Genomic DNA, 15,921 nt, shown 5'->3' on the forward strand with positions numbered 1-15,921 from the left:
ACTCTGTTGTCTGGCTAGATTCCAGCTTTATTAGATTATAAATTCTGTTTTAATCCACTTGGTTTTCAACTGGAGATCTATTTTTGCCTTTCTTTTGTTAAATAATGATAGTTGTTTGCAGGGCATGGTTGCATGTTTCTAGCCATCAAAATTATTTTCTTGTATAAAACTATATATTTGCATATTTCTGGTTTTAATCATACTCCAGAACATTAATGATGTGCTTGACTTGCCAGGATCTGTTTGGTGTTCCTAAACACAGCAGATACACCAGATGAATTAATAGAAATCTGTTAGCTTTTCTGCACTTTAAATTCCAGATTTCCAATGTCTCTTCCTGAGAAATCTGAAGTCGTAGAAATAGGGGAGTTTGTATAGTCATAGATGAGCTCGGAAGCCTAGTGTTTAATAGTAAAGCTGCTAAATTAACTCTGTTTAATGTGTTCTGTTGAAATTTTCATGCATCGTTTGTAGGGTAAGTAGATCTAGAAATAATAGATAGGATATAAAAAGATTGCGTGAAAAAATATGGGAGAAGATCAGAGAAAAACACAAAGAAAAAACTTACTTCATCTCCCTTCTAGAGGATGCTTTTGGTTTTGTTTGCTGCATGTCCTCCTTCCTCCTAGGCAAGTCCCAGACCTGCAACCAAGGTCCTCCTCCCTAACCTGCCCCTTCCATGTCCCCTGTCCCCCCAAGACAAAATCCCTCAGAGCTTTGGTTTGCAATAGCATGTCAGGCACTAAAATAAATGGGCAGTTCGTTTTCAGGTATGGTAAACAGTCTTTATGAAGCTATTGACTTTTCCTTGCCATATTTAACTGACCTCTGCTTGAATTAACTTGCCATGATTTTGCAACTGGAGGGTATATTTTGCCCTATCTTGCTTTCCGCAGCCTGGCTGGCAAATGCTTGTTACGGCGCGGGGAGCCAGCTTCCCTGCAGCACGGGCAGGTGGGAGGTTGTCCCCGTGTGTTGGTGTTAGAGTGGCAACTGTGGGATCTTAACTGAAAACTAGAAAATGGAAGTAATGCTTTTAACCACCACAGCCCTTGTAAAACTGAACTGTGCTTTCCAATGTGATAGCCTAGTATTTTCATTGTTGTTCCTGGCCTCTTTTACAAGTCATTTTGTGTCTGGGTTAAACTGATTGTGTTTGTTCTTTGCATAGCTTGTTCTCGCCATTTCTTAATACTATGCTGAATGTAGATTCAAATTATGTCTTTATAATTTGCTGAAATGTGCCTATTCCTAAAGGTTAGGCTTGCTTACGGTAGCACACACTGAGCAACTGGTGTTTAAAATTGCTCTTTTTCCAGTTGGTAGTTACACGTCCAAGGGGCAGAGCTGTATCCTAATACTGGTTCAAGAGCCTGACTGCAGCTCTCTTAGAGTAACGTAGCTTCTTGTCTGTCTTCCTCTGTCTGTACTGCTCAATCTGTCAAGAGTTTTGAAATCTTTTGATTGGCTTTTGGATCATCTTTGCCTAATTAACAAGTTGTTTCTTCCTTCTTTGCAACTTGGCCATGCTCCCGTGGTAATCACAATGATTGCTTGTACACAAAAGCAATGTATTGAAAACATGGCATGTGTATATTAATGATGTTTTACAGTGAAGAAAAGATCAAGCAGCATGTGATGAAGTACATCTCTGATCACTGGGGACTATTGATCTATCAGCTCATAGACTTTTGCTTACAGTTATTAAGACGAGTGCATATGAAGTTAGTAGCCAGCGTAAGAAGAAATGTTGGAGGCCGTTTTGTTCTTAGTCTAAACTGACAGTGTTAAAACCAGCCAACCAACCAGCTTCCCCCCAACCCCAAAGCCTTCCTCCTTGCCTTTTTCATTTTAGGTGGATTCTAGTTAAGAGTAAAATCAGTAACTGTAACGTGCACAACACAGTTATTCATAATGCTTACGTTTCTGTGGTATTTTAACAGTTACAAGTTTGAAGTGGCTATTTCTGTTGCAAAAATTTTTGATTCAAGCAGAGGCTATTTACTGTCTTGTAAACATGCTAGAGCTATAGCTCGTGAAGAAAACTGGAATTATGAAAGCTCCCATGTCAGCACTGAAGAATGTACTTTTTCATTTTCTGCCATTTTAATGTGTAATGCTTTAATTTGGCCAATGAGCATGATGAAACTGAATATAGAAGTTAGAAACCCACTTTTTGAGATCACATATCACTCTTTAGCAAAAGTAAGTCTTGCATTAATACCAACCAGTAACGAACAGAGGAAAAGGATTGACTTTTGGGACCTTTGCTGTTTTGCTAACAGTTATTTTGCTCTTCCCTTCTTTCTAACGCTTGAAAAAAATTCATATTACCTGCTTGATTCTTATCTTTAAATTGGGGGTGCTGCAAAACCGAAACAAGCAAAAAGATGAGCAGCTGAAAGGGAAAAAGATTGCTTGGGAAATTTGGGTTTAGATGACTTCTTTTGATAATTGCTGTTTAACTTCTTAGGATAATTAAGTTTTAAATGAAGGTAGCCTTAGTTAAATGTTCAGCAGCCTTGTTCTTCAGTTAAAGGTGTTGAACTTCACAACAAATGTTTGCAAAGACCATCCAGAACTTCTGTGATAAAGCCAGAACTGACAATTTCTAGGGTAAAACAAATAATACATAGGAGGAAAATAAAACCAACAGATGAAGACCACCCTTAACCATGTAAAAATATGAAATAATAACTTGAATTCATTCAGTTTTCTGGTCTGCAGTGCGTTATTTAACTTTGCTAATTCATCTTTTGTTGATTACAGTATATAATTCTGATCTTTCCATTTATAAATAAAAACAGGTATAAAATTACATTGAAGACCAAATATTATAACAGGTTTTCATTGTTAATTGTATGCATTGTGTTTATATTTCCTGCAAATTCTTACATTGTGATAACATGAGTGGCTGTCACCTTAAGCCCTGCATGTTTCTCATTTGAAGAAATGTAATTAAAAATGTATTAAAATAAAAATAGATGTTGGATACTGTAGGCATGAGTGTCTAAAGAGGCTGTATCCTGCACCCTAGCCCAGATGGTGCTTTTGGACATTACAGTAGAACTTATTATTGGGAAAAAAAAAAGGAAATATATGCATATAAAAGTAGAAAAAGTTCTTTATATAACTTAATGCTTTTAAAAAGATTTACTATTGCTAGTATTTTCACAAAAGTTGCTGTTTGGTATATATTACCTATTCTTGCCCATCTAGCTTTAGAGCAACTGATAATGAACTGCATGTGGTTGTTGCATATAATGTAATAAAATGTACAGATCTTGTAGCATTGTCATACAAGAAAGATGTAATTTTTTGAGATTACTGCTGTTAATATTTATACTAAGTCAATGTCTATTCTATTGTTGGTTCCAACCTACCACATGCTGTTTTTAACAAAATATCTGAAGTATCACCCTGAAGTATTCACTCATCTGTCATTCAAGGATGAGTCAGGAAGTGTATTACAGTAAAACAAAAAATGATAAATTTATCGAGTGTTTAATACACAATATAGTTATTCATAACCTTATAAAATTATTAAGAATAATGAAAATGGCAAGCTGCTTAAAACTTTCACTTCAATACATGTGTTGATGAGCATGTTGAGCAGTTCTCTGGGGAGATGCTTCTATTTTATTTTTTTTTTTTTTTTAAAGTCATTTTCATTGCCATTGTGTATGGTTCTGTACTGCAATGGTGCCTGTAGCCCTGGTGAATGGATGTGGTTTTGATAGAAGCACTATTTTGGAGGTGTTTAACATTACTTTGATTTTCAGCAGGTGCATTAATTCTTAAGTACTGTTTGTTTTGTTATGGAGCACTATGGCACAGAGTTGAAGGACTTTAAAACCAGATTTCATACTTGCGTATCTCATGAGTTGTTTGCATGTTATATATTTGGTGCATTTAACTCCATAAAATATCTTACTGAAATGTGAGAAGTTGCATCTGTTGTACTTCTCAGTCACTCTGTATACTTTTACAGGCTAATCCATGGTCTTGTGTGTTAAATGAAATAAAAAAGTGATTGATGAGAATTCCTAAGAATTTTTTTTTATTTAATATCAAAAAACATTTAGCGTTACATTACCATGACTGATAGAAAGCCTTAAGCTGATTTGTCTTAGCTTTGCTGTTATCTGTATCACTTTTTTTAATGTATACTTTATATGCATTTAAAGTTTGTTTATTGTATTTTTATTTACAGGAGAGTTTAAATGGCAACTTTCTTGCTGGCTCTAAAATTGTTTGCAGAAGCAGATGTGTGTTACACTATTGGGCTTGCTATAAAAATGTGGTATATATATGTAGACACTTTAATGAAAGGAGATCGTTCTGTTAATTATTCTCTATTTGCTGTTTTTAAAGTGATGATCTCTTGTTTTCTTCTAGCATCAGATAATAGTCAGCGATTTCGAGAAACCTGCTTTGCATTTGCACTGACGCCACAACAAGTGCAGCAAATCAGCAGTTCAATGTGAGTGAGTTTGATCAGTAATACAGTATTTAAATAAAAATTAAAAAAGGAACGAGTTTACCATATTTTTCCTTTTGAAATGTGCTCTTAAAGAACACAGATGTGTGCGTGGTACCTCAGAGAACGCTTTTCTGGGGAATTCTTTTCCCCTTTGTATGTAAGCTGATGGGGAAAAAAAGGGTGAGGAAGAGAGAATTAAATACCACCACTGTCCAGCGAGTATTGGGCAGGTTTCTCTTGTATTAAGCGCTGTACAAATACATAACTCTCCTTCCTGCAGCCCTTTCTCACCATCAGTCAGATCCTTTGTCGAGTTCTATGTTTATTCACTATAAAGATGTACTTCATAGTGACCCATCAGAATTTTCTTTATAGCATACAAAAATAAGGAAATGGTAGAGGTCTGATTAGAATGTAATTGATTTATTTACCTTGAAAAATAAAAAGTGTACCTTTTAGTGTGTCTTGAGAGTGGTAGTTTGACCAGAAGAAGGAAAGTGTGGTATACACACTATATATACTGGAAAGTGTGGTTTACATACATTGAACTTACAGCAAACTCTGAGAAAATATTGATGAACCTGTTGTATAAACAATATGTTTTAACCTGTGTTCTGTTGTTTCTAGGGATATTTCTGGGACCAAATGTGACTTCACAGTACAGGTCCAGCTAAGGTATGTATTTGTATCGCCTGTTCTTGATGCTGTTGTTTTTTAAAATATATCAGATATATGCTCCCCAGCAGGTTGGGCTTTCCTTTGTGGAGAAGAGTCTCATCCAGTTGTTTCCTTGGGAAAAGCTTACTGTTGGCTGCTTTGAAAAGGGCAAACTTAACTACTTGTCCTTGTTATATGCAGCTTTCCTGAAGTTGTTGGTGGCCTGGTATCTGGCGTATCAGAATGCTGCATGTACTTAGCTATAGCCAGCTGATTTTCTTCAATTCATTATTTTAGATTGTGCATGTGCTCCTTTGTTTAACTCCACGTCTGTCAGATTCCAGGTGCCTGGGCCTTCAAAATCTACATGCAGGGAGGTTTATTTTTCCTAGCAGATATGTCAAACCCAGTGTTTGCTGGGCATGGCAACCCAAGGTCTACTTCTCTTCAGGCAGTGGCAGGCAAGACTTTGGGAATCACGAGATTGGGTCTTAACCTGTTGGTTATTTTAGAGGCTTTGACAAATGTATCGTAAGTTGATTAAATCCTGTGTATCCCTGTAATTCTGTGGAGGGCTGTGAGCAGAGCTGACTTCAGAGCTTGCTCCTGTCAAAAACAGCTGTCTTGCCTTTCATCCCCTGGTCATGTCTGCATGGTGAGCTGTTAACTTGCCAGACAGAAAGCGATTGCTTTTGGGTCTTGCTTGTTAGGATACTTTATGCTGATCAGCAAGTCGGGTTGGCTTGGTGTTGGGTCAGATGGACAAAGGGACAAGGAGAGCATGAGGAAAAATGGGCACAGAAGGTAGCTCCCCCTTTTTGAGACCAGCAGCCTGTTAGGCTCAGCTGCGTTGAATAGCTATACCCTGATGTGATGGTACATTTGTGTGGATGGGGCAGGTCCCCTGGAATGAATCCAGTGGTGTTGAGAGGCTCTTTTTGGTTCTTTGAATGCCTATTGTCCGTGATCTTGGCCTACACACATTTCATAGGACAAGGAAGGGCGTGTCTTATTTTGGTTCCAGCAGCAAATAAGCCTGTCTGAACTTAAGTAAATAAAACTGTCTGAACTTAAGAGGCTTGACATAGGCATGAGGATAGCGTTTGATGCTGTGGCTCAACAGCTGGCTGGTTTATTGAAGTTGGAGGAGGAACAGTTGAAGAGATTGTTTTCTGAAATCCTGGTCTTGTATCAAGAGATCAGGCTGGAGAAATGGTAGAAAGAAATTCGGATGATCTATCTTTTGTAACAGAAACCTGCATATCTGAATGAGTGAGAGTCAGTCTGAGGAATTAAAGAAATCTGAGGAGGAACCTACAGCCACCTTGATCCCAACCTGTAATTTGGGGGGGCTTTCCTGCTTAATGATCTGTACAGCTAATTTGAGGACTGTTTTTAGCAAGATTTGTCATGCTTTCATAACAGTGAAAGAAAAATTCATTCTAGGAAGAGGTGATCTTTAAATCACTTTAGAAGTGAAAGATGATGGAAGCTCTTTGCTTTTAGGTTTTGTTTATCAGAAACCAGTTGTCCACAAGAAGATCACTTCCCACCCAATCTGTGTGTGAAAGTAAATGGGAAACCATGCAGCCTTCCAGTAAGTAAGATGTTATTTTGATATACATAATTGGATAGCGTTATTAGGAACTGTCTGTCAGAAATTAGCCTGAGAATTCATCCTAACCTTTGTTTTCACATTTTGGAGCATTTGCATGAAGATGGATAGATGAATGGAAAAGATAGTTAAGTAAATTGTTTCTCAGGAGACCAGCCAGTAGATCCAGAAGATTAATTTTTAAAAAACATGACAGTAAATTTTTATGTTTGAGAAACATCCAGTGAGTCTGGCTGAAATTGGACTCTGTTTTGGAGGTTGTCTGTGCAGGGAATGTCTATTCCCATCACTGACCAGCAGGACTAAAGAGAAAAACGCCAACTTGTAGTACTGGGGCAGCGCACAAGATGAGACTGGGCAATGTTAGTCAGGCAGGTTGAATAGCAGTACTGAGAAAGGAGAGGTGGCAAAGGTGCCTTTTAATATTCCAGTAGGCAGGCTTAGGATTTGGAAAGTGCAAGGCTCTGTGTAAGGAGAAAGGGCTTGTAAAACACCTGATACTTTATTGTCTGAGAGAGAGAGATACATATATTTTTTATATATATATATATATCTTTAAATTGAAGGGGGCGCCTGGTTCAGGTGAGACACAGCTTTTATTGGGGCAGGGTTGTGGTGAGAGGGAAGAAGGCAAAAGCAGTATTTATTATTTCTTTTGCTGAGGGGAAAAAATACTTTGATTTCTAGGGCTATCTTCCACCAACCAAAAATGGTGTTGAACCAAAGCGACCTAGCCGACCAATCAACATTACCTCACTCGTCAGATTATCTACGACGGTACCAAACACAATTGTTGTTTCATGGACTGCAGAAATTGGAAGAGTAAGTAACTTTGGTACATAATGCTGTTTAAAGCTTATTAGTTTCTGCTTTGGCATCTGTTTCAAAGATTTGAAAGATAAGCAAGTTTAATTGTGCAGAAAATACTTAATGGTTTAGCAGTAGACTGTTCCTTCTTTTGATTGTACTACTTCATGCTAGGCAAATACGACATGCTCCCTTAGATCAGTAGCCCTCAGATTTTTTTGTGTGATCTATCCTTCTTCACCCCCCACCCACCTATCTTTGTGAGTCATTGAGGGCCCAGATAATAAGATCAAGACATCTTATAAAACTTTTTTTGTTTGTTTGTCTTAACTTCAGACTTCAAGCTCTTCCTGATTTTGGGGACTTGACAAACCTTATCTTGGCTTCAACTTGCAACTAGCATGTGACAGTCAGTACAGAGTGGTCTTTTATAACTGTGTAAATGTGGACACAAAACATAGCAACTCAGCAGGGCCCAGGAGATTTAATTTGCCTTTTTTATATTTCTGTTCTCACAACGGCTATCCTTTATAAAAACATGCCTTTTAAAATATTAAGTATAACTTTTTTTGTGTCCGTGGGGAGAATGTTACAATTGGTATTATAAGATTGCTGATGTTCCACTGGACTAATTAAATCTGGAACATGCTGCAAAAAGTTACTTCAATAAATTAGTCTGTGAATTAGTGCACTGCTTTCACTGATGGCAAAAAAACCTGCTAGATACGCATTACAGAGTCAACATGTACTTGAAAAAACTGTGGCTTTGCCATTGCAACCATCCTGTTTTTAGAAGTCAGGAGAATTGTCCTGAGATGGAACTTTGTCCAAGAATTTGTCAGTGCACAAAGCCCAGGATTCCTGAACCAGCGTGGAAAAATGCTTACAGGCCAATCATGCACAATAGCCAGTTATAAAACACCACAATGGTATTTCATGATGAATTTCTTGTGGAGCGTAAAACAGTCTCCATTCAGATTATAGAATAAATGATGGCTGAATGATTTTTTTTTTTTTTTTTTTTTAAAAACCCTCTTTTATCTAATGAGAACTGCAGGTATCAGAAATAAGCATTTAAAAATGAACCTGTTTCGGTTTACATCGCAGAAGTGCCTGCACGCAAGTTGATGAATCCTGGTTATTGCTCTGAATACAGTGCTGCACTTTTGCTTAAGAATACCAGTGAAGATTTAGGGAAAAGAAACGTCACAGGTCTGCATGGACTCTAAGCTACTCTCTTGTGAACTAGCTAGTTTCTCAGGCTTCATAGCTATTTCAGTTATAAAAACCATATTGGCTAACTTGTAGCTTACAATAGAAAACTGAAGAGAGTGGCAAATTCTTAGTGTATTTCATGAGAATTAGATGCCAGTCAGAACTTCCCCACTCATGAGATGCAATGCTTCCTAAAGTGATTGTTTGAGACCTTGACAGTTAAATGTGAGGAATTATTTTATATTTGGATGTGCCTGTATAGTACAAAATTTGAATTCCCCTCCTCCCCTTCCCTTAAGAGTCGGTTGCCTGTCTCAACTGGTGTACTCTACCTTTCCTGAAGTCGTAATTGTGATTTTTACACAATCTGTTTCAAGAGCCTTCTGTACAGGATGCCTTGGGCAAGTTCCTAGCTTTGTAGATTCAAGCTGTCGGTAAATAATTTCACAATGTTAATTACCATTTTTCTAACTTCTATACTAATTGAGGCATTAAACAAACAAGTTAAAGCAGTAGTGGTTTTTAACGATGTGAGAAGCATTCATTGTAAGAATAAAATATTTAAAATGTGGTGTTTCTGATGCTATTTCGATTTCTGTAATTTTATGGTAAGATATATTACTGAGATTCCATCTTCGGATTCTGGTGGCATCCTAAATAATGGTAGATGTCACAATTGTATGGATTTTTTTTGTTTTGTTAGTGGAAACATATATGGCAGTTGCTGGGGGAAAACTTTAATTTTTCAATTTAAAGTGTATGAGTGTGGCTACAGGTTTAGTGAATACTGTTTATATCAAAAAGTAATTGATATACCCTAATGTGAGAACACAAATTTTGTCCTTTCCATTTTGGGGGTGTGGAGGAGAGAGGGGTGTTGCTGATGAATGCACAGTACAACATCACGTTTTTAGAAAGACAATTACCTGCTGCTGTTAGTAGCTTACAAGAAAAATGAGAGCTTCAGAAATCTCAGACTGTGGTTTGAAATCTGTTAGCGATGCCAGGAGGAGCCGCTCCTTCTGCCACTCCTGCTCTGTCCCTCTAGGGAAGGCTTACCCTGCTTACAGGGGAGCTGGCAGGGTAGATGTTTGGTCTGCATCTGACCTGCTTGTATGCCAAATTATCTTCTGTAGTGGCAGAAGGGAGCATCCCTGGCTTTTTGCTGACACCAATAAGGAACATTTGCATGGTCTGTTCTGTTGAGACCGATGCGGGGAAGTGACCTAACCTCTTCCAGAGGGGAAGGACAGACAGTTGGGAGTGGTGACTTCTTGCCCGCTCTGGCTAGATTCACTAGAGTACATCTTGGCCCCACTGAACTCTTGAACTCTTTAACTGCCTTACTTCTGTTAAGCTTCGGCAGTGAAGTTAGCATTTCATAGACAGTAAAAGTGCAGGAAGATAAGAAAAGAAAGTTGAACAGTGCATCCAGACTGAGTAGGAAATACTGCAGATGATGCATTTTTTTATGTATTGCTTTTGAAGAGGCATCACTGCTGATTTTCCTATTTTGAAAAAGAAATAAGCTTTTATTTAAAAAAAAAAAAAGTTTTGGTCATATTTATCACGTTTGACCTGACAGCTTCCCTTAAATGTATTGACACAACTGCAGTACCTAACATTGATGTAAAATTACTCTTCTTAAATGGGCTGTGGACTGCATGCCCTCAGTTAGATGTAAAACTTGTGGAAGTGTCCTAAATGCTGTTTTAATAGCTTGGTTTGCAGCTAAATCTAATTTCAGTGAAGCGTGAAGTCACTTTTGTTGCACCTCTAAAACTCCAGCCCTGTGAACTTTCTGAAGCACGATGGGTTTTCTCTAGTCTTGCCATCTAAAGTCTTGTAACTGCTTTAGAAACACAGTGCTCTGTAGTCACATAACAAATTGCATAAGCGTTGTATAAAATACAAGCTATCTTTTGATTAGAACAGTTTTTACTTCGATGTTTTGTTCTGTTTTCTAGAACTATTCCATGGCAGTCTATCTTGTAAAGCAGCTGTCCTCTACGGTGTTACTGCAGAGGTTGCGAGCAAAAGGAATACGGAACCCTGATCATTCTAGAGCACTGAGTATGTCTAATGTACTACTTGTTTGAAAAGGAAAAATAGCTTTTGTAAAAGGAGATTTGAAATAGGACTGTACTAACTGAGGTTTGGACTTCCTACAATTCTCTGGGTTTTGAGAATCTGATAGTGGTGTTCTTTGTATTCAGTTCCAATTCAAAGACTCAGAGGCCTTTGTTTTTACTAGGAGCCAGTCCAGGAACCCTGTTGACACTGTAAAGGGAAAAATGCAAGAGAATCTCTTTCAGTTCAGCCATACTGGCTTTGTTTCTTCAGAATAGAACAACTGTATTTATACAGTTAACTGGTAATTCAGTACCTCAGGCAAGCTGAACTAAATGCCTGATACTGAACCTTGATGCTGACATGCTGGAGGAAAGTCTCCGTCAGCACAGTTTTTGTTCCTTTGGCATGGTGTTGTGGAGTAAGCTCCTGGAGAGAGAGTGTCTAGCGCAATACTCCTCCCAGTCCCCTTCCAAACTTAAGTGTAAGATTTGCTGCTTTGTTGTTTTCTCTGACAAGTACATGTTGGTATAGGTTTGTATAATAAAAATGTAAGCAAAAACTGCTGCATGTTTCTTTTTCAGGGTGAGGGTGAAAAGACCAACACTTGACAGCTAGCTGTTGGTCATACTCTTTAATGCTCAGATAATGTGTGTTGTACACAGCACAGGACCATCTCCAAAAGGGAAGAAATTAGTCCACCAGTAAATGCTGCAAAGCCAGTGGTATATAGTGCTGGGCATTAGCTTGTGCTAATGCAGTATGATGATTTAAATGCACAAAAGTCTAGAGTTTCCAGGTGGCTACTGCTCTTTGTATACAAGGTGAGAATGAGGGTGTAGGTACGGTTCATAGAGCAGGAAGAACATGGAACTCATTTGTTCATTTAACCAATGACTGCTTATAAAACAGTCCTTAACAGTAAAAGTAGAGGATGGGTAGAGATGAAAGACTTCTGTAGTGCTAATATTTCACTGCAGTTACTGAAAACCCCAATTTTCTCAGGGTACTTCTGATTTCCTATTTCTCAATTTGCTTTTCAATTTTAAATCACAGAATTGCTTGATGAGTATTTCAGAGGTTTACAGTGGTGCTTGTCCATGTGAGAGTTACTAACACTTTTTTTTTATGTGCTTGAAGTTACCAGTCAAGACAGTGTGGCTCGTCTTGTCAGTAGATTTTAAATAACTTCCAAGTACAAAGTTGCATGTATATGAAAAGAGACATCTCTGTATAAATACATTTTCTAGGGATCTTGGTTTAAGATGAGCTTTTCCTGCTTTTCACTTTCTTAAATCTTGTTGTTTATGATCTTTCTAGAGAGTAAAGACTGCTTACGTTACATGTTTATTGTGTGAGTCTGAAACAATAGTCACTGCTGCTTGCTTCCAGTAGATAGGGCAAACAAAGTTTAGTACACAGTTTCAGATTTGTTTCATTTTTCTATCATCCAATTTGTGTTTTAAATCAACTGTAAAATAAACCTTTTCTTCTTTCAAATAACAGTTAAAGAGAAACTGACTGCCGATCCAGACAGTGAAATAGCAACAACAAGCTTAAGAGTTTCGCTTCTTTGTCCAGTAAGTTTTTTTTTTTTTTTTTTATTCCCTCAAAACTGATTCTGATCAAAATGTGGCTGTTCTGGGACATGTTTGGTAGAGGTTAGCTTGTGTTTACCTGTCTGTTAACTTTGTGGGGATAGGATCCAGTGCTGAAGTCATCTGTCACTGTGCTTAAGCATGTGATACACTCCTGAGAAAATGAGTATTCCATTAACTTGAAAACGCTATTCAAAATTATATGTAAGCATACATTTAAATCTGTCACTAGGTCATCTGAGTGTACAATTTGGGTCCTTGATTGTGGTAAAACCACTCTCAGTGGTAAGGTAGGTGAATCTGACTATTAAAAATAGCTCTTCAGCCAGTGTCTGCAGTCAAAGAATTGAGCATTTTTTAACTGAAGTTAAAACAGTATTCTCCCACTGTATTCAGTTCCAATGAATGTGGGAAGTGGCAGAGACGTACTGTATTTTGACCTACTAATTGTTTTTTAACCAAGTAGATGCAGAGATAAGTGGTAGTTTATACCTGGGTTTATGTTACCATTGGTAAACTGCACAATATTAATACTCTGTGCACCTTTTTTTAATCTTCGGGACTTCGTCCTCTTGTTTCAAGTACCAGGTACCTTCAGAATACTTGCTCTCTGTATTGATTGACCCAGTATCTTTATTGCAGTATAACTTTTTAGCCTCTTTTTGAGATTAAGGATACATCTGTTTCCTGGTTTGGCTCAATCTGCTCAAGCTTGACACGAAATTTTCAGTTTTGAAATCTAAAGAGGAAAACTGGCTTTATTCTTGCAAAATTGAAACTTACTGCTCAAGCTGTTAAATATGTTCTTACACTCTACCAGTGTAAAGATAAACTTTTAGATATATAAGCTTTGCTTCGTAAAAAGCACAACTGACATTGTGGTTACTTTTTATATATATTCGGTTATTATAAATTTTTAAATATGGTATTTTCATGATCTTCAATCTTAAGACTTTCTCCATATCAATATAGATGCTAACTAAATAATAACACATTTATAAGGAAGATAAAACTCATCTGTAAGAAAGATATAGGGATTGCATTTACAAAATCCTGATCTGTAAACTTAGAACCTCATAACCTATAATCTTATAAACCTATGAATTTATGTGTCACATCGAAACTGCTGCAGATTTGGAACGCTGAAGTATTTCGGGTTCACACCTGGCAGCTTATTTTGCCGAGTTGTTATAGTTGAATTTTTGTTGTGCTTTGTTGTGCTGTTAGGAGTTTGATCTAGAAAGCACAACGATAGTCTTGTTGGGTTTTTTGTCATTCTTTAGGCACAACATTCTTACCACTTAAAATTAGCTTCCAGTGCAGACAAAAATAATAACCCGTTAGTAGGAATTAAATGGCTGTAAGAGTTTAGAAGTGCCTATGTTTTAATTCATTATCTTAAATTAATCTTTATGCATCTTCTGGAATTACAGATTTTTACTTCAGTTGTACTTGATTTGTCAAAACTGGCACTTGGCAGTTATGTTGCTTTATAGATCAATCCATGGGAATTTTCTGACACACTTCTGTTTGTCCTGATTGCCTCCATTACTGATAAAAGTTCTGCAGTGCTTTTAGATGCATTTTTTTTCTTGATGACTGCGATTCAGATGAGTTAATATTAGAGCAGGAATATCCTCTACAATACTGTTCTTAGGACTGCAAGTTTGCTAATATCTAAAGATGCCAAATTCTATTTTGCTTTCTCGGAGTTCTGCCAGGGGTAAAAACAAAACAACAATCAGACATTAGGATGCAGCTCTTGAAGTCCTGCCTTTGTCAGTATTTCCTCTTTAAAATGTACTACTTTTCTGATAGACATACAAAACAAAGTCTATAGCAGATTGTTTTGAGCATATTTGTGTCATTTTAATAATGTCTACAAAACATACACACTTGACTTTTTTTCCAGTATGTTCCTCATTCAGTGCTGTCTGATTTCACTGTAGCTCTTGGAGTAATCCATCATTGCAAAGGCTCGTTGGGACAGAGACAGCACCTTTCAACCTGTCCTGTGAATAGAAAGGTTATTAGCATGATTCAGACTGTCCTCAGGTCTGAATGTAATTTTATTATAGCCTCCATGTTTTTATTTGCTAATTTGTAAGCATTTGGCTCAGGGAGAATTTTTTCGTAAATATTTTGTGCTTACTTTCTAATGCTTGAATGGACAGTGTATGCTATGAAAGTACGCATTGAAAATGCTGATTTGGTCTCCCAACAGCAGAACCAAAAATTAAAGAATGATGCATCTTCAGCTCTCAGTTGTTATGGGTGTGATTCTCTCATGAGTATGCTTCAATAAAATAAATGGAATTGCGTATCTGGATGGGGGTGGCAGGTTTAGACTCTATAACCTTTATTTTGCCCTAAAAAAAAGTGCAGAGCAAGGCAGCTTCCTCTGAATTTGCTCTGGATTGCTGCTGAGCTTTTTTTAGCACAGAGGCCTGCTCTCCTTCCGAGACCGTGGAGTCTCGGAAAAGAGACCGTGGAGCAGAGAAAAAGCTGTCCTTAACTGTTGGCTGAATCTATCCAAGATACAGCAGGCAAATGGACTGGACTTAGTCTGTATTTCAGGAAGACACTTGAATTCATGTTCTTTTTTTCCCTTGAAATAAAAAGAAATAAATCACAGGCTCTGCAGCCGGACCAAATATTTAACTGAACAAAAATCCCAAATCTAGCATTTTACTGTAGGTTTTGCAGCTTTGTCTAGAAATCCTTAACTCCTGTTCTGGGTGCATTTTTTTAGCCTGAAAAGATAGTGATGTTTTGTATGGTTGTAAAAGAAATTAATGCAGTGTTTCTTTGGCTGCCGACAGGCAGGAATCAAAACAGTAACAGTGTTGGGAAACACAGTTTTTCAAAAGTTGGGATGCATCCCTTCTTTTATGACCTTTTCTTTTGTCAGTTCTGACACAGCTTGGCCAGTATGGCAGAGCTGATCCAGGAGGTTCAATGCCAAAAATGGGAAAGGAGACATCAACTTCTTAACGCTGAGTATGCTGAGTCTATCTGCATGCGTATGGCTTCGGTTAAATCCAACCGCTGCTTAGAAATTAAAGCCACAGTTTTTACACCAAAAGCTTGTGAAAATGTTTCTGGTTTAAATCTGCTTTTTTACTCAGGAGACAGGTATTTATGTTCTTCCTGCAGCACGTGTCTTCGACCTTCCTTATTTTTATTTTGCATCACATAGAAGCATCCAGGTTTTCTCTGATACCCTTACTCTCGCTAAGCTAGGAGACTCTTATTGTGCCCAAAAAACAAATGAGCCATTGACCTACCATCTGGGAGATAAGAATTCATAACAGACATGGATCAGGGGGCCTTGCTTTGTTGGGGGTTGATTATGTGATAGAAATAATGTGCTTGGTCATGGATTTTGGGGGAGGGGGTGCCAAACACATGGCACATACAGCACCTCCTGCTGTCTGAGCTCTCCACCACCATTACTGCAGGCTCCCCTGGGAGTT

General features: G+C 37.7%; 1 protein-coding gene across 2 annotated transcripts in view; it reads left to right on the plus strand.

The window, feature by feature from the left end:
• The window catches only part of PIAS1 (protein inhibitor of activated STAT 1), a 68,051-nt gene that overhangs the window by 35,877 nt on the left and 16,253 nt on the right, over nucleotides 1-15,921 (plus strand). For both annotated transcript variants that reach the window (XM_076348111.1, XM_076348112.1), the window contains exons 3-8: nucleotides 4,399-4,483; nucleotides 5,111-5,158; nucleotides 6,647-6,737; nucleotides 7,443-7,577; nucleotides 10,745-10,850; nucleotides 12,354-12,427. In XM_076348111.1, coding sequence (XP_076204226.1) covers nucleotides 4,399-4,483; nucleotides 5,111-5,158; nucleotides 6,647-6,737; nucleotides 7,443-7,577; nucleotides 10,745-10,850; nucleotides 12,354-12,427 — 539 coding nt within the window. The remainder of the gene's footprint in view (nucleotides 1-4,398; nucleotides 4,484-5,110; nucleotides 5,159-6,646; nucleotides 6,738-7,442; nucleotides 7,578-10,744; nucleotides 10,851-12,353; nucleotides 12,428-15,921) is intronic.

The sequence above is a fragment of the Aptenodytes patagonicus genome, chromosome 10 (genome assembly GCF_965638725.1).
Source record: "Aptenodytes patagonicus chromosome 10, bAptPat1.pri.cur, whole genome shotgun sequence".
Lineage (NCBI taxonomy): Eukaryota > Metazoa > Chordata > Aves > Sphenisciformes > Spheniscidae > Aptenodytes > Aptenodytes patagonicus.